This window comes from Aspergillus oryzae, chromosome 5 (assembly GCF_000184455.2).
Source record: "Aspergillus oryzae RIB40 DNA, chromosome 5".
Lineage (NCBI taxonomy): Eukaryota > Fungi > Ascomycota > Eurotiomycetes > Eurotiales > Aspergillaceae > Aspergillus > Aspergillus oryzae.
In genome coordinates, this window is record NC_036439.1 from 913,251 (window position 1) to 935,528 (window position 22,278).

The 22,278-nt window shown below is 47.0% G+C and overlaps 7 protein-coding genes across 7 annotated transcripts; 5 read left to right on the forward strand and 2 right to left on the reverse strand.

Annotated features, from left to right (window-relative positions):
- Positions 1-253: 253 nt before the first annotated feature.
- Positions 254-3,543, forward strand: AO090701000542 (putative carboxylesterase; the record flags this gene model as incomplete). Its single annotated transcript, XM_023237260.1, has 4 exons — positions 254-415; positions 1,814-2,062; positions 2,117-2,461; positions 2,521-3,543. The coding sequence occupies 4 exons, from the start codon at positions 254-256 to the stop codon at positions 3,541-3,543; spliced, it is 1,779 nt and encodes a 592-aa protein (XP_023092187.1).
- A 935-nt stretch (positions 3,544-4,478) lies between these two features.
- Positions 4,479-9,397, reverse strand: AO090701000541 (uncharacterized protein; the record flags this gene model as incomplete). Its single annotated transcript, XM_023237261.1, has 4 exons — positions 4,479-6,110; positions 6,164-8,086; positions 8,138-8,396; positions 9,342-9,397. 4 exons carry the CDS (start codon positions 9,395-9,397, stop codon positions 4,479-4,481), a joined length of 3,870 nt encoding a protein of 1,289 aa, XP_023092186.1.
- Positions 9,398-10,477: 1,080 nt separating this feature from the next.
- AO090701000540 (uncharacterized protein) lies at positions 10,478-11,387 on the reverse strand (the record flags this gene model as incomplete). Its single annotated transcript, XM_023237262.1, has 4 exons — positions 10,478-10,622; positions 10,674-10,733; positions 10,894-11,049; positions 11,146-11,387. 4 exons carry the CDS (start codon positions 11,385-11,387, stop codon positions 10,478-10,480), a joined length of 603 nt encoding a protein of 200 aa, XP_023092185.1.
- Positions 11,388-13,714: 2,327 nt separating this feature from the next.
- AO090701000539 (uncharacterized protein) lies at positions 13,715-15,476 on the forward strand (the record flags this gene model as incomplete). The annotated part of the gene is given in 5 exon segments (XM_023237263.1): positions 13,715-13,733; positions 13,747-14,127; positions 14,179-14,218; positions 14,309-14,460; positions 14,491-15,476. 5 exon segments carry the CDS (start codon positions 13,715-13,717, stop codon positions 15,474-15,476), a joined length of 1,578 nt encoding a protein of 525 aa, XP_023092184.1.
- A 2,107-nt stretch (positions 15,477-17,583) lies between these two features.
- Positions 17,584-18,460, forward strand: AO090701000538 (uncharacterized protein; the record flags this gene model as incomplete). Its single annotated transcript, XM_023237264.1, has 3 exons — positions 17,584-17,821; positions 17,885-18,118; positions 18,246-18,460. The coding sequence occupies 3 exons, from the start codon at positions 17,584-17,586 to the stop codon at positions 18,458-18,460; spliced, it is 687 nt and encodes a 228-aa protein (XP_023092183.1).
- A 270-nt stretch (positions 18,461-18,730) lies between these two features.
- On the forward strand, positions 18,731-20,402 carry AO090701000537 (uncharacterized protein; the record flags this gene model as incomplete). The annotated part of the gene is made up of 7 exons (XM_023237265.1): positions 18,731-19,048; positions 19,118-19,280; positions 19,360-19,710; positions 19,772-19,895; positions 19,956-20,027; positions 20,144-20,178; positions 20,257-20,402. 7 exons carry the CDS (start codon positions 18,731-18,733, stop codon positions 20,400-20,402), a joined length of 1,209 nt encoding a protein of 402 aa, XP_023092182.1.
- A 340-nt stretch (positions 20,403-20,742) lies between these two features.
- AO090701000536 (uncharacterized protein) lies at positions 20,743-21,822 on the forward strand (the record flags this gene model as incomplete). Its single annotated transcript, XM_023237266.1, has 3 exons — positions 20,743-21,038; positions 21,143-21,535; positions 21,606-21,822. The coding sequence occupies 3 exons, from the start codon at positions 20,743-20,745 to the stop codon at positions 21,820-21,822; spliced, it is 906 nt and encodes a 301-aa protein (XP_023092181.1).
- Between the last annotated feature and the right edge of the window lie 456 nt (positions 21,823-22,278).

A 22,278-nucleotide genomic window follows, 5' to 3' on the forward strand; every position in this document is an offset into this window, starting at 1 on the left:
TCTTTTGTATTGGAACTTCGAATGGATATGATCTAGCTACAGGGACTAGCAAAATTCACAAAAGTCTAGCTCCACAAAAGCTGTAAAATACGTGTCGTAACGGGGGTGTCTTAATAATAGGGTCTAATAGTACCCGCAATAGTAGTGCTCCTGATACGATAGAGGCATTTTCGGAATAAGGGTAAAAGCTCATAGCAAGAAGAGTCTAGTGAGACAGTGGTTTGGGATGATACGGAGATATAGCGGGCGTATCATGGGCGTTGTGAGCGGAGATTCTCATCTTATCAAGGGCAAAGAAGTGAACCAACAGAGCAAAAAGCGGGCCCCGGGAATCCAAGGGTTGGTCGCCTTAATATGTACCGGAAACACGTGCCTGCAGTATACCCATACTTTTATAAAAGCTGTTGTGACCGTCGTCAATAGAGATCTGTTTTACTGACTATGGATGAGCACTTTATTGGCTGGATCTCTACGTATCCTCTCATCTAAATAGCTTACTCTCGTAAAAAATTAGTCTGCTTGTCCATATGTTTTGAACGGCTATTGCTCGGTGTGACCTTGCGTTCTTGGCATTTCTTTTTCTCGCTCCAAGGAAAAGAAAATAATGTACAAGAGTTGTCTCATCCGATAATGCCAAGAGAAATCGAGAATATTCTGATAAGAATTATTCTGCCAAAAAACCAATGGTTTATCCCTGGATAGTTTTCATTCCCCGCAAACCCGCTGAACCCGCAGTGGTGTGGTTGTAGAATCTAGACCCAGCATCCGCAGGTTACAAACCCGCAGCACATCCAATTCGCGAAATAGCTAAGTAAATGTGGAAGAGCAGTATATAGATCTCACGCTTAAGTCACAGTATAAGTTTATAGACTCCATGAGTTACCATGTGATCTCTAGATGTGATCGATGTTACCCCTACGCCTTCTGAAGGCCGACTAGAGAGATATATATACCTTGGCCTAGGATTCACTATGCACTGGAGCAATCACGGAGATTTCACTATGTTCGGCCGTGTGAATCGATGAAATTTATATATGGGCTGCCTATCTAGATAATTATATTATATTTTGAACTTCAGATCATCAAAGCGTATATGGAGCCTTGGATCCCTTCTCTTTTGTATGGATCTTTGCGGGTGGATTCGGTATAGTCGATCTATACTTATTCCGCACTGGATAGATTGCCTTCACAGTACAGGGCTTAGGGCCCAAGGATCACGTGACAATACATAGCCTAAATTTCTCCATGGCTGCGGAAAGCCCCACTAAGCATTCTTGTCCAGGACTGTTTCTCCCGCGAGTGACTACTCGATATCCACTGCTGTAATCTTTGTACAACAACACACAGTTTTGTATTGCAGCGAGTCAAAAGAATCAAGCTAGGGAGAGCGTAAATCAACGTGAAGGGTGGCCGGTTCGAATTGTCCCGAGGGGTTTGCGGGGAAGCCTGCGGGGGTATTGATGTTGACCCTATCGTCACTCACATAGTGCAAAAGTAGACAACGATAGAGACGTAGCAACCTCGCGCCTCAATGGATAACCATCTGAGGTAACCCGCGATGCAAAAGCGAGGAACTTTACGCTAGTAGCGTAGAGGGAATTTTTCCGCGAAAAATGCCATCTGCTACTTTAATGGAACACACTCAATTCTATCTGATTGTTCCCGCATGCAGCCTCTCCAAGGTAAAACTCGTTATGGTAATGATAAATAAACCGAAGGCCATGCAATAGTAGGGGCCGTCCGGCAATACCCCACCTCTCGATAAATAGTGGTGTGGCACCAAGTATTGCATGTCCTTGAATGTTTCTTCAAGGCAATAATGAAACTAGCCATCTTTCTGTCCGTTGTGTTAACCTTTTTCGTTGAGGTTAAAAATGCCGCTCCCCTTGATTCACTCCGACCGACGATCAACCTTGATTATGCTCAGTATCAAGGACTGAGACTTCCGGCTGGAGTAGATCAATATCTAGGCATGCGATATGCAGCGCCGCCACTAGCAGAGCTTCGTTTCCGGGCTCCTCAAGAACCTGCTCGCACGTCTTCCGTCCAGGATGCTTCAGCGGTAAGAGGATGCACGTTTCACAAAAAGACCGGTTGCTGATTTTTTTTTCGATAGTTTGGCCCAGTATGTGTTGGTACAGGCCAGAATGTAACTGAGAAAACAACCGAGGATTGTCTCTTCATCAATGTCTTCACTCCTTCCAGTGCCACACAAGGTTCCAAACTCCCTGTTTGGGTGTATATTCAGGGTGGCGCATATGCGACGAATTCGAATGCAAACTACAACGGTACCCAGGTGATAGAGGAATCCGGACATGAAATTATACTGGTCAACTTTAACTATCGTGTGGGAGCATTGGGCTTTCTAGCTGGTCAAAAAGTCCAGCAAGATGGTGACCTCAATGTCGGCTTGCTTGATCAGCGCAAAGCCCTACAATGGGTAAAGAAGTACATTCACCTGGTAAGGAAACCAATTCATTATCGGTTCAAGTCATATCACACCAATCTGACAGACCGCAGTTTGGCGGTGATCCAAACCATGTCGTCATTCATGGTGCGTCGGCCGGTGCAGGCTCGGTGGCCTACCATCTTGCAGCATACGGGGGTCGCAATGATGGCCTTTTCGTAGGAGCAGTGGCTGGAAGTCCATTCTGGCCTGCCCAACGGAATAGCTCCGAGTCCGAGGCACAGTTCAATCAATTTATAGAGGCTGTCGGATGCTCGACAATTTCATGTTTGCGATCAGCCAACATCACCGCCATTCAGAAAGCACAGGCTACTTCAATAGATCCAACAGATCCCACACGTACAACGCCCTCTTCTTGGGAGTTCGGCCCAGTTGTTGACGGGGCTTTCATCCAAGACCGTCTATATCCTCTCTTTGCACAGGGAAAATTCATCCGTGTTCCTTTGATTATCGGCGGAGACACAAACGAAGGCTCCGGCTTTGCCTACAATGCCACGAGCCCGGCCGATATATCCGAATTTTTGACTAGCCTATACCCCGGACTAAGCTCAAGCCAATTGAAGTCGATCAATCGCGCTTATCAGGGCATGCAGCCCGTTCCGCTTCATGCAGAATACTTCCCTGCTGCCTCCGCCGCGTATGGAGATGCTGTCTTCACCTGTCCAGGCATTCATATGAGCACTAAGATGACAGAACTTTACGCAGTGGGTGGTGAAAAGGTTTGGAGTTATCGATATAATGTCCAGGATCCAGAAAACCTTAGCAAGGGGTTGGGAGTCCCGCATACCTTCGAGACAGAGGCTATTTTCGGACCGGACTACGGCGGTGGACTTAGCAGCAGCATTACCAATATCAATGCCGGAATTGTTCCTATTGTCATGAATTATTATATTAGCTTTGTGAAGTCGTTGGATCCTAACAGTTTCAGAGCCGAGGGTGCACCTTACTGGATGCCTTGGGGGTCGGGAGAGAGACTGAAGATACAGACGAATCAGACGGCGATGGAGGTCATTCCAGGAATGCAAGCCGATCGGTGCACACTGTGGGAAGCGTTGGCTCCTGTCATGAATGTTTAGTAAAATCGGGGAAAATGGACAAGTTTACTTACAAATTATCAAGTCTCTGTTCTGTGCAAACGTAGCTGAACTGACCGAGCACCTTAGAGAAGGTGAGCTCCGATAGCCGGCGAAGACAGAACTGGAGTATGCCACAGCTGGGGTAATTGTCGCCAGTGGAGCCCCAGAAAGTAATGGACGAAATTATGTTGAGAGAGACCTTCCTCTTACGAAGATCATCAAAATAATACCGATCTAACTTCTTATCCTTGCGAATGCCCATAATTCTTGCTGAATGATACGATCTTCGGAGAAGGCTTTCTGGAGACTGAGAATGAATAATAATAATTGTAGAGATTGATCAAAATGTATATTTGGAACTGTGCCCTTTTCACAACTTGCACGACAGTTATATCTCACTGGCTTATGTTGGGATTTCTTTATGATACTACGGCGGACTAAATCTAGCTTACGGTCAGCCTACGGGGTAGAAGCTTTATCAAGTTTACCAACGGCAACGCACTATTATATAGTCCATTAGACGTGTCCGCTGTATAGGAGTAATACCAACCGTCTAGGGAACTAAAAGTGCAGTGCTGGTGGGTCCATTTTTGTGGGAGGAAAGCTAATAGGGTTTTAATTGGCTTGGAGTTCAGTTGTCCGTAAGCTAGATTTATACCAACCTTCCAGGGAACTAAAAGTGCAGTGTTGGTGGGTCTGCTAGGTCTGTTTTTGAGGGAGGACCCACATGAACGTTGCAGTGCACCAAAGAATGTAAAGTGCAGTGTGGGAGGAGAGTTTAGAGGATGTCTAATGGCCTAGAGTTGGCCTGAGCCAGCTATACCTCCATATTTAGTCCACCATCATGAGTGATGCCAACAACTATATACCCTTTCCCTGCGTTCCCACACATTTTCTACCCAGTCGTACCACAATTGGTCTATGGAACCAAAGTATCATGTCAAAAACCCCTCCAAATGAAACTCATAAAAATGAACATGGCCTTTATCAGTTCCGCATATCAGCATGTTTCCGTTTTCAATACATTTCCAATCTACCCAATAGGCAGGCCGATTCTCGGGTGGTAGCCATAGAATTCTCTGTCCGCTGCTGACTGTTACCACCCATCCATCCTCAAACAGAACCTCTGGCTTGCGCGTCGAGGGCTCGCGCTCTAGACGCAGTAGAGCCGGACGTTTCACTGTTTCTCCCTCATAAACCCCGCTTTTCGCATTACACACGTGGATTCTACCCTCAAAACCTCCCCATACTACCTGCTGACTGCCTGATGTGAACGCTAAGGTTGAACAAGACGTTGTCCGCTTTAGAGTGTATTGTAAATTTCCAGTTTTCACATCCCACAGCGTAACAACACCGCCCCATGATCCTGCTGCTACCTGCTGCTCGTCAGGGGAAAGGTCAATGACCGCAATCTGATCCGACGGACTGTCCAAATCTTGACTAGTTGTCTGCTGGGAGATCTGAGTTGGGTCTAACTTTCCTTTCATTAGGTCCCAGAGCTTAAGGGTATGATCCTCTGAACCAGATGCTAGTACTTGGCCATCCACTGAAAAGGACAAACAAATGGGTGTGGATACATGCCCTTCTAAAACCTGTTCGAGGTGTCCTGTCCGTGTGTTCCACAACCGAATAACATAATCCGAGCACCCTGATGCAGCTAAGCTGTCGTCTCTGGAGAATGCTACTGCTGTGACTGACCCCTTATGTGGGAGAGTGAAGATCGGCTCCTGATTTGCTGTCTTCCATAATCGCAAAGCATTGCGTGATCTCGAGACGAGCATGTCATTACCAAAGGAAAAGACCAAGACATCCTCGATGCTACCTAACTGGTCCACAAGGGTTTGCTCAAGCGCACCGGTTGAGGTGTTCCAAATCTTGATGGTTCTATCCCGTCGAATGTGGGCGAGCAGCGCAGCATCAGGTGAAAAGCTCACTGCTCCAATTTCGGCATGCGTTTCAATCTTGATCTTCGGGTCGGACGCTGACGTCTTTATATCCCATATTGAAAGTGTTGAGAATCCCGCTGTAGAGACCAGTAGCTCGTTTCCTGAAGTAAACCCTACTGCAGACCTTTCGTATTGGTGAGGAACCTTTATTTCGGTCCATGTAACGGTGTCCCACACTCTGATCCAGTTGTCCCAGCACGTTGCAGCTAGGCGTTGGCTGTCTGGAGAGAACGCTAACGAGCTCATGGAGTTGGTAATTTTCAATCTTTGCTTTAGTGCTCCCGTGTTTGGATCACATATATTTATAATGCTATATTCAGCTATTGGACCGGCCCAAGAGCTAGATGCTAGGAATCGACCATCGGGCGAAAAGCATGTAAAGCGCACAGCGGAGGGATGATCTAGTGACTGTAAGACTGCATCCCACTGCGTCTCAGCCGAAGGAAACCTTGTTATCCAGGCGGGAATCTCTTTCTGAAACTCTCGCCGGATGATGCTAGACTGGGGTGAGAATAGAAGACCAGAGCTATACAGCTGCAGCGGGGCGGTGGTAGCGGTGTGTTGATTCTTCGAGGTAAACCTTTTTGCGTCTTGAAGAAACCCGTGCAACATAGTATGTGACTTTTGGAAATCAGCGGAATCATTGGAACAAGTAGGGTGAAACGTAGACTTACAGTGGTTAGTGGTTTTAGTTCTTCTATGATCTCGATACTATCGGGCATCATATGCATGAGACTCATGGCTTCTAGCCAGTGAAGGAAATGCTTTCGGAGGAAGGAGTAAATCATATCACTTGCATCGTACGTGGAATCGCCGTGCTTCAGGTGGTGTACCCAAAAGCGACATGAATATCGGATGGCACGCAGTGGGTCTGGAGCTGGGAGGCTGTTGTCCTCGAAGCTGGAGCCTGCATATGGGAGCTTGTACATGTTTCTTTCTAATTGACTTTCCATGCCTTTCAACGACAACTCGAAGATTGATTGGTGGATGTATTCCCGGCGCTGGACTTGCAATCGGTTATAGTTAACTTGCAGGTAATCCTGGACAGATTGATGGAACAAATAGACAGTGTCTCCTTGGATGGTGAGGAATGATCTGCAGTCATGGACGATAGACCGTATCATGCTTTCCTCTATTTCGGCAAGCAATGCTAATTCATTAAGGCTCAATGGTCGACGTGCTAATATTGAGATTGTAAGCGTCTTCTTGCAAGTTTGAACATGACGCTTGTATTTTGATCCTTCTAACTTGGCAAGAAGGTTGTCATACAGTTCTACCAGACCATCCGGAATTTCACCAAGGATGTCTTCCCACATATGAAGCCCATAATGGTTGAGCTCTTGGCACACCAATGAAACCCATAGGAAGGTGTTGCTTGCCCGTTTGCGAAGCCCCTTCCTGATTGTAGGTAGAAGGGTTTTGTCTTCGGTGGATTCTTCTAATCGATCGATATTCCATTCGATAAAAGCGGTTATTGGTGCCTCGAGTGAAATGTTGTCGACCTCAATGGTGGCTCTTGGTATTGTTGACTTGATACCTTTTACTGCTATTTTAATCTCCTCTAGAGGACGGCTTGAAATGAGTACCTTAACCCTCCCATTGTCTCTTGAGTTCAATTGTAGTAGGGAACCAAGAAAGTTGGTTAGCATTGTCCTAGCCTTATACTCACATTCATCTAGAGCATCGAGTATAAGGATAACTGGGTCAATCCTATCATCCTGCAGCATTGTTTTGATCAAATCGGAAGTAATAGTGAAGGCGTAATCACCGTCAAATAAATTTCCCTGGGAACCCTGTACCTCATGAACATATTGCACGAGATACGGGTATTGGCTTAGCAATAGCCATAGGAGACTCTTCACTGCTATCAAACTCTGATCAGTCTGGCCGTCCTTGTCTTGGAAAAAGAAATGTAGAGTTGTTGGTGAGACTGAGTTAGCGGAGAATGTATTCAGTTCCTCCATGATCCCAGCTAGGAGCATCGTCTTGCCAGTACCCGCTTGTCCCTGAACCCAAAGCAGGTTCGGCGTGTCCTCGCTTTGCCAATCCATGAAGTCTTGATAAGATTTCGTCTGGAATACCCATTTATAGCAATCTTTAAGAACCTCATTCTTCCGTGCTATAATATCTTTGGTTCTCAGCATAGGGTTTGCCACGCCTAAAGATTTCAGACATTCGCGATACTCGTCGTCAGCCCCGTCACATGATTTCTTATTGGTGGCCATTTGATCAAGGATCGCAACGATTTGCTCCAGCTTGTATTGCTGCAGGTCAGATCGGAGAGCATTTTCTTGCTCATTGAGTTTTGTCAGGCCGCCATCCCAGTCATCAATGTTGAAAAGACCACGGACAAAGACTGCAAGCTGGTTCTTGTGGTAAAAACACACACTCTTGATCTCATAAAAAAGCATGCACTTGTACATATCGAGCATTCCAGTCTCAAGCTGCTTACGGACTTCTTCGAGCTTCTGGTGGCCATTCTCACTACCAGTCTGAAGAAGGTTGTCGGTTATCTTCGAATACCACTGCATCCTACCAACCACATGACTGACCCCATCGTAAAGAGCTTTGGTTGATCGAACTGGATTTGCAAGAATCTGGAGATGAGTTAACATTTACTCACACTAATCTCTTAACAGATATCTTACGTCAAGAGTGGAGGAAACGATTGCCCATGGAAGGGCAGTATGTGGTGTGTTGCTCAGGACGGCGTTGAATATGGGTTTCAAATTCTGCACCACCCCGAAAACCTCAGACGCGCTGTCGATTCGTTTCTGGCTTGCATTGACTCTCTCCAGCCCTTTTTGAACGATATTTTGTAACTGGTATTCCGTCCATGGTGTCCTATCAGTACCACTTTTGCCTTCATGGACGGGTTCGGCACGCGCTGATCCATTGGTGGGTTGTCTCAAAAAGATGTCCGATACTAGTTGTTCGTAAGAGTTCATATACTTCTCCTTGACCGGATCCTCTTTGAGCTCCTTGTAGGCTCTATTCCAAAGGTCCTCATGGATTGAACTTAGCCTCTTATTGTCACCAGGAGTTGGGGAAACAACTGGAGGCGCTTGCTGTTCAATTTGATTTGTGTGCGTGGAATCTGGACTGATGCCCTGTCTGCTTTTATCGGGATGTCTGCTTTTTGCTTTGGAGGATATTTTACTCCTCAGCTCATTAAACTTTCTCATGGTTCAAGAAGATCTCACCGATTATTGTCATCCCGCAGACACACAAAGATTTACTGCTTTGGGTCCGGATAACCCCGCGTTAGGCTGAGAATACGAGGGTTTTGATTATCTCCAACGGCGCCAAGAAACCGCACATTTCTTACGTCAGTAATTTAAAGGAACTCTTGCTGATCAGACTTAGCAATAGTATTTGGCTTGGTAGCCAGTAAGGGAATTTGCCAGTAACTGCAATGTAGAAGTGAAGCGAATGATCTATTGTCCTATAGTCACAAGTTGTAACCATCTGCAGGTTATAGCAAAATACGACTATCTACCAATACATAGTAGATCGGTGTCATAGAGTGGAAAGTAAGAGCACCACATAACTAGGATTCGTACGACTTTATAACATGATGGTGTATCAAGGCTTCAGAATTGCCCAATGCGGAATATTTGTATTGGCTACATATTGCTCGAATAATAGTCATACCTATTGTCAATGGGGAATCTATTATAATAGAACTATTCAAGCTTGTGAGACTTAGTAAAGATGGCTATTTTAAGTCAATAGTAGAGGAGACGCAATATTTGCCTGCATACAAGGAATAAACCCCCAGTTAGAACATATTCAGCCTTCCCCAAGGATAGAATTTATATTCAGTGAATTAACACAAGATCATTCACTCACACCATCCCTTCATAAAAAGCCTCCCAGTATCCTAGAATTTCTTGTGCCTCCACCATATTTGACTCCATATGCATCATCCCAACCGCTTCCGATCTTTTACCTTGAAGTAAGTAACCGCAGCCCTATCTGAAAATGAAGATCTTCATCCTCTTCCTTGCATTGCTCTGCAACCTGGCTGCGTGCGCCGCGCCTATTTCTGAAACTAGCAATCACAATGGTAAAGAACTACTCACCGTCCTCCTTCCTAAAAATATCTGTTTTGCAAGGACTCCTAACCACAATCTCTCCAGATATCATAAAGAAATGCGCCACCGATAGAGACTGTCCACCTGCCGAATATTGCCGATCGGGAGGTTGCTCTAAAAAGCCTGGCACATTCGCGAGCCTTAAAGTGCGCAATAATACCACAGAGGAGCTTGCTGGCGAGGATACAACCGCTGGCCTACCTGTCGTTAATACAGGCGATGAGAAAGGTAAGAGACACTCGTGCCTGTACCGTCCACACGCACGCACGCACGCACGCACGCACGCACGCACGATGGTCGATAGACATCAAATTGCCATCTAGAGTACTGACATGTTTCATTAAGTTCCAGCCAGCAATGATTACGAAGAAACTAATGAGCAGTGGAATGTGGCAGAAGAAAATCTTGCACAACTTGAAGGAGCGGGCCGAAGGTCCTGTTCATGGAAGTGGCAATGCTTCCCAAAAGGAAGATGTATACGTGGCTTTTGCTATCCACGTTGAGCTACTTGACATCTTGAAAGCAGTGCAATACTTCCAGAGTACAATCGTTAAAGAGATTAGTTGCTGGGGTGAATGTTTGGTAGCTTAGGTGAGGTGTCCTTTATTGATTAGGGAGCATGTGTTTCCTTAGTTGGTTTTGAACATTCTACTTTCTCTGGAATGCTAGTCTTAGTCAATGAATACTACGCAAGCTGGCTTCTTCAAGTCAATCATAAATATTCTGTTACGAAGAATTGGTGTAGCTCAAGTGTCATTGCATTCTTTGCGAGCTGAATAGATAATCCAGGCTTATCTCACAACCATATTTTCAACCAGTTGCATACGAAAGATCAAATGGATAGTATACAAGTACACCCATACCTTGTTTTCTTCCATAGAAGTACACTGATTACTTACCAACATAGTTGAACTTGTTATTCTTCTCATCATACTGATATGCCCATTTCGCCGGGTCGAAGCCCCAGTCCCCTGCAATATTCTTGTTCTTATCGCACACACTCTTATCATTACTCCCCAGAGCCTTGCAGTAAGGACTAGTATTTTCTTAGTAAATTGCATATGACCATGGTACTGGAAGTTCTTACCCAGCTGCACCTGTGAACTTAGTGATCTGAAACCATGTTCCCTTTGTCTGTTGGGGCTTGCTAGGATCAAATTGTGCTACTTTGTTCGCCGAGTAGAAACCGTTCAAGACGCCGCCTTGGGAGTTCTGAGAAGCGAGGTTGACGGGCGCTAGGATGGCACTTGGTCACATCGGAGTCAGCTAACAACACATTGATTGAAGCAGTGATGATCTTAGCATACTTGGTTCCGCCTTGAAGGGAAGACGCAAATGCGTATTCTTCGGGTGATTTGAAGTCTTGTGCGCTCCAGGATGGATTCTTAGGTGGAAGGGCTTTGATGCCCCATTTCTGAGGATCTTTGAAAGGCCCTTTGTTCGCACCGCTCCGATCGCGATTACTATTTTTCGTCTTTTCATTCACGCGCTGCCTAAGGGTGCGATATATTAGTCAAACATACAAGCCACATCAAGAGCTTCAATAAAGGAAGACATACAGGACATTCGGGGCGCCCTTGCACAGGATAGCCCAGCAGTCGACGTCGAAAGGCAAAGCACTTTGGCCTTTGACCTCCAAGTCCGCCTTGATGGGATCGCTCTGGCTATCACCGCTGCCTGTTTTAAGGGCAACATTTTCGACGCTCGTAGCATCAGGCTCGGGATTGACAGGCACAGCTAGAACGTGCTGAGTGCCAAACATGTAAAGCGCGAATACCAGGAGGGACTTAGTAAGCTGCATTCTGGGGGGAATCTTTGACCGGATCTAACTGAGTGTAGCAGTTTGAATAGGCTCTAATCGACAGCCCCAGGGCAATCCCTCCTCTTTTATCGCCCAAGATGATGAAATACATCTCATACAGCCGCACCGCTTTACAGCTCCCAGCTACCGAGAATCAATAGCGCACTGGGGGCTGGAATTACGTGGAGGCAAGTGACACCCCCAAGGGGCTGAATGTAACGTGAGCTTGATTGTGAGTGGAGTGAATCTCGTCGTCGATGCAAGGCTCGTCAGCTCAATCAGTTTGGTCAGGTCGTAAGCGACGGAGTCTCGGGCAATCGGCCATATCAGTGGTTGGAGTGGGTGCTACACAGAAAAAGCAACCATTTTATGTAGAACAGAACCAATCAGATGGAAGAGTGGCGTGGTGAAATGCAGCTTTGGCACACTCAGCTGGTGTTCCTCCAGGTTGATCACATAATTCTGTGTCTGACATGCAGGTACTTTCGACATGGCCCCCTTTTCCTCTTGCAGTGAACAATAGGTCTTTTCGATTAGGGCTACATCTTGACACATGGGCTGACTAACCCACGCGTGGGGTTTAGAAAGCGGGGGATCTGGCCTGGCAATATTTCTTTCTTTTCAACTCGCCTGCCTACTTCACTCTCACCCAGACACTTTCTTTTTCCTACGAATAAAACGTCTTTGAATATTGGAAAAGAACGCCTAGTTTGCCATGTCTGCCGTTCTACTGTTCTGCACTTCAAAAGTCCGCGCGGGCGTTCGTACTCCCATACAAGATTCCGAGACCAGTTACTAAATATTTCCAGGTAATCAACCGACTGATGAATGAATGTGCTATACCTGACAACACGTTCAACTTCTTTAGTCTAGTCCGCACCCCAGACCAGGAAGCCTTAGACGAATGGAATACTCAAACCCCCGTCCAAGACTTCGACACCGGCTTTGAAGGGAAAAGCGACGCCGAGCTGCGCAGATTCTTCCAAGACCGCCTCGATAAGCACACTGATACCCAGACAACGAGTATTTCTGACTCATGGCTTGCGGTGCTGGACGATAAATCGCCCTCAGAGAACGCAGTGGTCCTACACTATACATACGACAAATCGAGCTGGGGACCAGGCCCGATTCCTGGGCCGGCGGAGGTAATGGATGATGTGATCTGGTGGAAGTGGAGGGTGCCATTCAAGTCAGCCTGGACATTCTGGAATGCGATTGGAAGCGCTGGGGCCGATGCCATTGAAATCTATTCAAGGCCCGAGTATACCAGCTCGGATGGTGTTCTACAGACAGAGATTCCAGAGAAGATCATTAATGGGGAGATTGAGGATCCACATGCTTAGCGGCTTCTCTCCATACACCTTGTTATCTTCTCCTGTATCGCAACCGGCGGCACTTCAGGTTATATATGCTTGGATTGTAGTGAAGCCAATGAACTTGTTTATATGAATGTTACGTGAGCTGAACTCTCATATGCAATGGGGCCTGCTGTATTTCCACTTTCTTTATTTTCAACTTTTTTTTTTTTCTTTCTTTTTTTTTTTTTTTTTTTGGATATTTATGTGGAAGCTATTGTAGGGAAAGTTATTGTAACAAGCATATGATCCTACAAGTACAAAAGCATGAACTGGGGGTCAATTGAAGTATACCGCAACATAGTTTCTACTTGTCTGTCGCACTTCATTGCAACTTCATAACCTTCTACTTCTTCGGAGGAGTCTTATGTGGAATTATTCTATTTTATAAGGCCTTCGAAAGAAATGTATCCTCATAAATCCGGAGCAGCTGGAGAATCAGGAGACATTTTGAAAGAATGTAATGGACTTGTGCTCTGAATTCGTCCGTAAACCCATCTGAGCCCATCCGTGAGTGTAACCAGCTTGCGTTCAAGGCTATATTGCTATCTGGCTGGCGTACGCAGCTGTCCTAATACTCTCGATAGGGGAGCTGATTATACCAAAGCTACAAGGAGCCGCTGCCTCTATCTCGAAGCAGTTCTTAGGAGAAAAAAAAAAAAGTACACTCAGGGGCCGGTAGGGTCACTGGGACTAGAGGTGTGTATTAACTATTCTTCGAAAAGTAAATATCTAAGGCGGATAAAAGGACTTCAGACACCACAGAGGACGAAATGGAGTAATTTATTGGCCAGCCGAAGAAAGATACGCCTATCAATGACTACTACCGATCGAGCTAGGACGGGAACACTAGTAGTCATGGCTGTGCTAGCAATTCCATTGCGAAGATCCACTTTGTCTTGGATATCCTGTTGAATGTTGGCCGTCAGATCCGCCGAGGCCGACAGGCCTTAGCCAGAAATTGCCGTAAGAATGCTTAACACATACCCTTGTACTTAGCACAGCACTTTATCATAGCGTTGCATCTGCTAGTGCACAACCAACCTCTTATCTATTACCATGTCTCCCCCGTCCTTTCTCTTTCCTGACACCCTCACGAGTCTCAAGTATGCACGAAGAAACATCCCCGCTGCTAGGCAGCCCTCAACTACGAGCGTCGGGATGGACACCGTCGTTCTTAACATACCTCGTCATTTGCAACTTCCTCCTGGCGGGCTCTGGCGCCTTTATCAGCCTACCCCTGATACGACTAATTGAAGACAACCTCTGTCGGCGATACATCCAACAAGGCTCTTCTCTTGACGAAAGTCTCTGCAAGACTGATCAGATCCAGTCCGAATTAGCCTATCTTAACGGGTCACTCCTCTTAGTAGAGGCCATTGTCGGTAAGTACTGGTTTGTTCACCTATATCCTTAGAGACTGACCGAGGACACAGGTCTGATTGTTGCATTTCCATTCGGAGTCCTGGCTGACAGGTGTGCTCTTCTCCAACCTTGAAGAACAACGGCGGTATAGTAAATCATATAGAATCGGTCGTAAACCAATTATTCTCCTTTCCACGGTAGGATCGCAGCTTGCGATGGCCTGGGAGCTTGCCGTCATTGCTCTACAAGGCACCATATCAGTAAAACTGATCTTGGCCGGTCCCCTGTTCAATGTGGTTGGCGGTGGAAGTACAGTCCAAGTGGCCAGTTTGTACTCTATTGCTTCAGACTTGGTGCCTGAAACAGACAGGTATCTCTTCAAGCCATAATTCTCCACGACAAATCTACAATACCTAACCCAATCACCATTAGAGCGGCGGCGTTCTTCTTGATGGTGTTGGCAAGTTTAGCCGGCGCTTCCGTCGGCCCAGCTATTTCCTCCAAGCTTATGGAGATCTTCTCACCCTGGATCCCAGCCATCCTTGGCTTCTTCACTCTACCAATCGGCCTAAGCGTATTGATCTTCATCCCGGAGTCCTTCCCTCCCTTAAAGCGGGATGGGTTCCCTGAAAACGACGACCAGCCTGACTCGGAGGAGCAACCACAATGCAGCAACTCCTTTAAATCACACCTAGCTCAGTCCCTGCACCTTCTCAAATCCTCCTTCGCAACGCTGAAGTCCACCTCGATCATCGTTGTCCTCGCCACCTTCCTCACACGTATGCCCGAGCATCTCGCCACGTCGCAGTTCTTCGCCCAGTATATAAGCAAACGCTTCGACTGGCCCCTTGCCAAAACAGGCTACCTCCTCACCATCCGTGGCATCATACACCTGGTGGTCCTGTCTCTAGCCCTTCCTTGGCTATCGAAGCTGCTCCTGCGAAAGCAGCGCCCGGCGAGTAAGGATCTCACTCTTGCGCGGTTCTCGGCTGCCCTCGCCGCCGTCGGAGCGCTCGGCATGGCTGCGTCGCAGATTAGACTTGTATTGTCCGGACTGGTGCTGCAGAGCTTGGGGGCTGGTTTGGGCCCCCTGTGCCGCTCATTGGCTATCAGCCATGTGGCACCACAGGACACATCCAAGTTGAACACGTTAATAGGGATCGTGGAAACGATCAGTATGCTGTTTGCGGGGCCGGCGCTGGCGTGGCTGTTTGAAATGGGTATGAAGCTGGGTGGACTTTCTCTTGGACTGCCCTATTTTGCTCTGGCGGGGTCGTTTCTTCTTTGCTTGGTGGGGTTGCTTTTTGTTCGTGCCCCTACCGAACAGGAGACTGATCTTCTGGGAGGAGATCTGGAAGGGGATTACTGAGTGGAACATCGATGTACAATATATAAGGACAACCAAGCTTTCTTGGTTAACTTTAGAAACTCGTTATGCATGCTACAAAAGCTTTTAGAGTGGCAGATGAGGCTCGATTAAAATAGCTATAGGATTAATTAATCTCCGAATGTCAATTCGTTTTATTGTAGACTACATTCTCAATGCCACTCAGAGACTTCTTTCATCTGAGTGTAACCTAAGCAACTCTAACACACATATATTATAGAATACTCTTCAACTAAACATTGAATATTAAAGTACTTGCAACCTCTACTTCAGTCTGATAAGATATAGATCTCAGATTGTCTGGAAAATAGCATTAAGTCTAATCCAGTCACAGTTAGTATCACATAATCACGGTAGAGAGCTCCGGAGAGACCCGACGGGTTTAGAGATTAGGTCAAGCTCACTAGCGTGAGAGGCGTCGGAGTTAAAGACCAGTACGGGGTCTGATACGTGCAGGCCCCGGTCGTAGCATAACTGCTAGTGTCAACTAGTGCGCATGGACAGACACTGGTTCAGATTCCAAAGTACTATCGTTCACGCACCACATGGTCGATAAGCAATGCTAATGAACAGGGATGTCATGTAACCCTTCGATGTAACTCTGGAGGGATGCTCATTGTTTATAAGTATGGTTATAGCTACTAGTGTCTTTCCCCCCGGCACTAATGAGCCCACTACTGATAAGCCCCTTCCATCGCGCCAATGTATGAAATATGCTCTAGCTATAAAGCCTGTGCCTATAACTGGACAATTTAATTTGGCCCAGCAGCCTTTCTGGTTGACAAATTGTGCTGGCAAATTGTGTAGTGCCGCACTTCACAACCTCAAAACCTTAGAAGACAGGACAAACCCAGTCTCTAATCCTGAGAGTTCGAGGCCCATTCATAATCTATAAATTGAAGAGGGTAATCGATAGGCCAACAGGCTTGTCGACTGGGGCAATCATGTCGTCCTCATCCAACACAGACCGCTGCGGTGACGACTCATTTGGCCCTTTCGTTACAACGCTCTGTCGCGGAGGATTTGACTTCACCGTCCTTTTTGAAGCAAGCATTTTGACTATCGGTCCGGCTGCCTGCTTCTTGCTGTTGGTGCCATTCCGTCTATTCAGCTATCCAGACAATCTCCAAAAGTACTTTCCTCTGCAAGGCGTGTGGTGACAATCGTATGTGTTTCATTTTATTTCCCCATCTCCATATAAAAGAACGAGGTTTTGAGAGGTTTCAAACAGGTTCTAGCCGTATTTTTGGTGGTAGTACAGATCGCCCTGGTTGCCCTTAGTACAATTGGGCGCGAGTCACTTGCCGGCGCCATTATCGAGCTCATAGCGGCGCTTGCCCTCGTCATTCTCATTGACCTGGAGCACGTCCGCTCCATTCGGCCTTCCTTCCTTGTCTCTTCCTACTTGTTTACCACGCTACTTTTTGACCTTGTACGTGTACGCACCACTTGGTTGACATCAGATAGTCCAGCCTATGCAGCCTGCCTTTCTTCGTCTATTGCCATTAAGTTACTTCTCTTACTTCTGGAGAATGTCGAGAAGCGAAAATGGCTGAAACCTAGCGAGAAGGTGAGATCTGGTGAGAGCCTCAGTGGGTTATTTAGCGAGGCCTGTTCGGCTGGTTGAACGGCCTGTTGTGGAACGGCTACTCCATGTTGCTAACCGGGAGCTCATTGCCTACAATTCATGAGAAGCTCTCCTCCCGCGACCTATCCGCTCAATTCGCGGATTCATGGGCCTCTTCTGAACAGAGCGGGCAAAATGCCCTACTTCTGGCTGTGATTAGCTGTCTACGGTGGGAGATAGTAAGAGTCGCTTTCCCTCGGATCTGTGTTGTAGGTTTTAGTATCGCCCAGCCGTTCCTGGTAGGCAAGGTTGTCACTATTCTAGAGCAGAGTGATTCGTTTTCGCTGGATAAAGGTTACGGATTGATCGCGGCCACTGGTATTGTATTTACTGGAGTTGCTGTAAGCTACACACTTTTGAATACTCATTTCCCCTCTCATATTGTCCGCAAGCACTGCACTAACCTTTATCATCAAGGTGTGCACAGCCTGTTACCAACATTTGGGGTATCGTGCTACAACGATGCTTCGTGGCGGACTTATGGCTATTGTCTTTCAACACATGATGAACCAACCATTGGGTAGTATTGACGAGTCTAGTGCTATTTCCCTCATGGGTACTGACATCGAGATGCTTGCTGAATACTTCCAGTCCACAGTCTGTGAGATTTGGGCCAATATCCTCCAGTTGGGACTGGCCACCTGGCTTCTTCAAACCCAGGTAGGTGCTGTTTGTATCGCACCTATCGTGGTAGTAATAAGTAAGTCTACTGATATACGCATTTAAACATTATAGTGTTCATGATTTGACCATTTCCAATTAGTTTTCACGGTGGCATCGCTCGGCATGGGGCATGCTGTGTCTTCACGGCAGAAATCTTGGCTCCAGGCTACTGAGAAACGCATCAACTTCACAACTGCTATCCTCGGATCTATCCAAAAAATCAAGTTCCTTGGATTAACCGAGATTATGGGGGCTATGATCAATGCCTTGCGCGATGACGAGCTCAGGGTCTCCAAAAGATTCCGACGAATTCAGACAGTTCGTGTCTGCATGGGTACGTTATACTTTCAACCTTGTGGATGGGTGGACCGGCAGATCGGGATTAAACTGATGAGAGGTACTAGTCAACTTTCCCACTATTGTTGGGCAGCTCGCAACATTCGCTGGCTATGCCATAGTAGCTATGGTGCAAGGCTCCAGCGGCCTAAAGGTCTCGCAGGCCATCACATCGCTCTCACTGGTTAATCTGCTGGTTACTCCCCTCTCCAATCTCTTGCTAGCCATTCCAGACACATTCGCATCGATAGGTTGTCTCAATCGAATACAGAACTTCCTCAAGCAGCCAAATCGCCCTGGTGAGTGTCTAGCTATCATTGTAGCCTGGCCAATTCTGTGAATCTATCCCTGCAGTCAAGTTGCTAATTCCAACATATACACAGAAAAGAGACAGTTGCCGCAGATAGCTGGCGGTCCCTCCCTTTTATCCCCAAGTGCATCCACCATCGAGCTATCTCACCTTGAACAGCACGTGGCCAGCCCTATTTTCGGAGAGGAGTCTGATGTGGTTCTGTCCCTCAACAATGTCCACTTTGGGTGGAATCCCTCTCTGCCTGATAAGTCTCGCATTTCACTTATTTTGAAATCCTCTCCTAACGGGACCCTCGTTATGATAGTTGGTGCAGTAGGTAGTGGTAAGTCTACCTTCCTTAGAGGAATTGCTGGTGAGACACCCGTGCTGGAGGGCGAGCTCTTTATCAAGAATCCGGATCTGGCCTTTTGTGAACAAACCTCATGGTTGACAAACACATCAATCCGGGAAAATATTATTGGGAAAGACTTATTATCTGTGTTTGATGCTCAATGGTATCACACCGTGGTGAGAGCATGTGGGCTGGAGCCGGATCTCAAGAGAATGCCAGCAGGTGATGAAACGCTTGTAGGCAGCAAAGGTGCCAAACTGAGTGGTGGGCAAAAGCAAAGAATTGTGAGTCTCAGGCTTCTTTATGTGTTATTCAGCTACCAGTCAGCCACTTACTCTAAATTTCTGCCGCAGGCTATAGCGCGAGCCGTTTATGCTCGAAAGCATATTGCGTGTTTCGATGATGTCCTCAGTGGTCTAGATAATGCAACAGCGCAGCTGGTGTTTAATAATGTTTTTGGTCCGGCTGGATTGCTGCGCCAGCTGGGCTGCACCACGTTTCTGGCTACCCATAACGGTATGTATTCATTCCCCACTGTCCCAATTATCTGGCTTGGTTGAAATAATATGTCCCTTACACTAATCCACTTATGTAGTGCACCACTCACCTCAAGCGGACTTGATCATTGTTTTAGGGGACGATGGCCAGGTCCTGGAACAAGGCAGCTATACCCAGCTCCGAAGCCATGCTGGAGGTTATATCCACAATCTAGGCATGCAATCACGACAGATGGATGAGTTAGCTGAAACGGTTGACCTTGGTTACAGGCAAAGTCAATCGCGAAATATTACAACAGGATCTATGAGTCCTTCACCTACTACCGATGGTAGTCGGCAGGCAAATGATTTAGCTGTGTATAAGTACTACTTTTCTAGCTTGGGCGGCCTGCGTGTCGCCATTCTGCTACTTTTCCTGATCGTCAATACTGGAATTGATGGATTCCGCTGTACGATATAATCCTGTCTTGAACTGCTACTTGCTGCAATATGAGGCTTACCTTTCTATAGACGTTAGGGTGAATATTTGGTCCTCTAGCAGTGATAGCGCCTCGAATTCACGTTTAGGATACTGGCTTGGACTCTATGCAGCATTGGCTGTCATCGAAGCTAGTGCCCTTATCTTTTCTGTGTTGTAAGTTCAAGCCCTCTTTCCACCTCCTCATCGCGCGCTAACTTGGCTTGTATTTGACAGCTGGACATGGGTTATTATTGTGCCTGCTGCGTCCAAGAATCTGCATTCCATAGTCCTCCGGGCTTGCATGAGGTGAGCTTGACACTTCGCTCACATAGCTAAAAGAGCACAACGTCGACTGATTACTCTAGTGCACCTTTATCCTTCTTGTCCAATACCGAGACTGGAGTTCTTGTAACTCGCTTCAGCCAAGATATGAGACTGGTCGACATGATCCTTCCCCGTGGGTTTATATCGACAGGATTCCGCAAGTACATAAGACAGGAATAATATGAAATCTGCTGACTTGCCCCGCATGCAGAGTTTTTTGGCGCTTTTGCCCAAGTGGCTGTCGTTATAGCTTCACTCCCCTACCTGGCAGCGGCCCTACCAGTTCTCATTTTTGTGCTGGTCCTTGTCCAGCGGTTCTACCTGCGCACATCTCGTCAACTGCGGCTATTGGAGTGAGTGTCAGACCGTACCCAGATTCCGTTCAGCTTGTAGTCATCAGGCTAACTGAATCCATTCCAGAATCGAGCTTAAGAGCCCTCTATATACGCATTTTATTGAATCGCTGGCCGGAGTGATTACTATACGCGCCTTCTCATGGACCCACGCCTCTACGTCCAGGATGCTCTCAAAGCTTGATACAGCTCAAAAGCCCTTCTATCTCTTACTGAGTATCCAACGCTGGCTTAGCCTGGTACTCAATCTAATCGTAGCTGCTCTAACGGTGCTCATTGTTGGAGCAGCCTCGGCTCTTCGCAAACATGTCGACCCGGGTCTATTGGGTGTCGCCCTTGTCACGATGATTGATCTGGGTCAGGTTCTGTCGGAGCTGATTCAAAACTGGACACTGCTTGAGACGTCCCTTGGGGCGATTGCGCGGATAAAAGATTTCGCCGAAAGTACGCCCAGTGAGGAGAAGGATCTGGGCGTTCAGGTTCAGGAACCCACACCGGAATGGCCCCGTCACGGGGAGATCGTGTTTGCTGATACAAGCATCGCGTATGATTGCTCGGAGGGGGCTAAGCCCGTACTAGATGGTATTAGCCTTCATGTACATGCCGGTGAAAAGGTTGGATTGTGTGGTAAGTCTGGAAGGTAAGTTATGGCCACACACTATAGCATACTGGTCTCGTTTTCTGGGACAGGTCTGTTTCCAACGACGATAAAAACAAGCGACTGACGAATGACTAAATTGATAGTGGTAAAAGCTCTCTCGCATTATCGCTCCTCCGCCTCAACGAGATACTGTCAGGGAAGATCCTCATCGATGGACAAGACATCTCCCTCATATCCCGATCGTCGATCCGACAGCACATCAGCTGTCTTAGTCAAGAGCCATTTCTTTTCCCAGGCACGATCCGACAAAACGCCGATCCGCTGAAAATGCTTGCGAGCCAGGATATCATCAGTGCGCTGCAGTGCGTTGGAGTTTGGAATGCTCTCCTTGCCCACCACGATGGAGATGGTGAAACGGTGCTAGATGCCAAACTGAATGAGAAGGCCTTATCCCAGGGCCAGAAGCAATTATTCTGTCTAGCGCGGGCACTATTGAAGAAGAGTAAGATTCTATTACTCGATGAGCCAACGAGCAGGTAAGTTGAAGGATTGTTGCTTTCTGTTGCTTTATTCAACATGCGTGGTATGCTGACTATCCCGTCATAGTCTGGACACTGACACGGACGCAAGAGTACAGAAGGTCATACGGGAATCATTCTCAGACTGCACCGTGATCATGGTAGCCCACCGGATTCACACTCTCTTGGACTTTGACCGAGTCGTCGTCCTAGATAGTGGTCGGATTATCGAATCAGGTCATCCGCGCGAGTTATTGGGCAGGCCAGATGGGGCATTTGCGAAGCTGTTAAAGCTGGAGTCATGAGCTATGTATGTACATTGGCCGATCTTCTGGGCTGCATTGGCTGTCTGCGAGAATGTATGGAACAGGGTAGTATTGATGTATATCGATCAAATAAATGGGAAGCTGAGCATGATTCTCAATGAACTGTGTCTCCTGAACAGAAGCCAGGAGGTTCTTTTGCTCCGGCGGCTGTGGAAAACCTTCGAAACGTTGGTAGATGTCCAGGCGACAACCTGGTTGGGTTGAGGTCAGGGCGCTTATCACTCGGGGGTCTTTATGAACCCGGCTGATTTTACGGTAAGCGAGATAGCCAATCTCGACAGCTAACTTTTTAGCCTAATCATATCACACCTGTAGAAAATGGTATACCATAGTAAGTTAGTAACCATACAGGCCAACCTTAAGGCCAGGGCTGTGGGGTCATTACCTGACTGCTGCCGGAGGCATCTGATTTGTTCTTTCGGACGTCTTGATCAT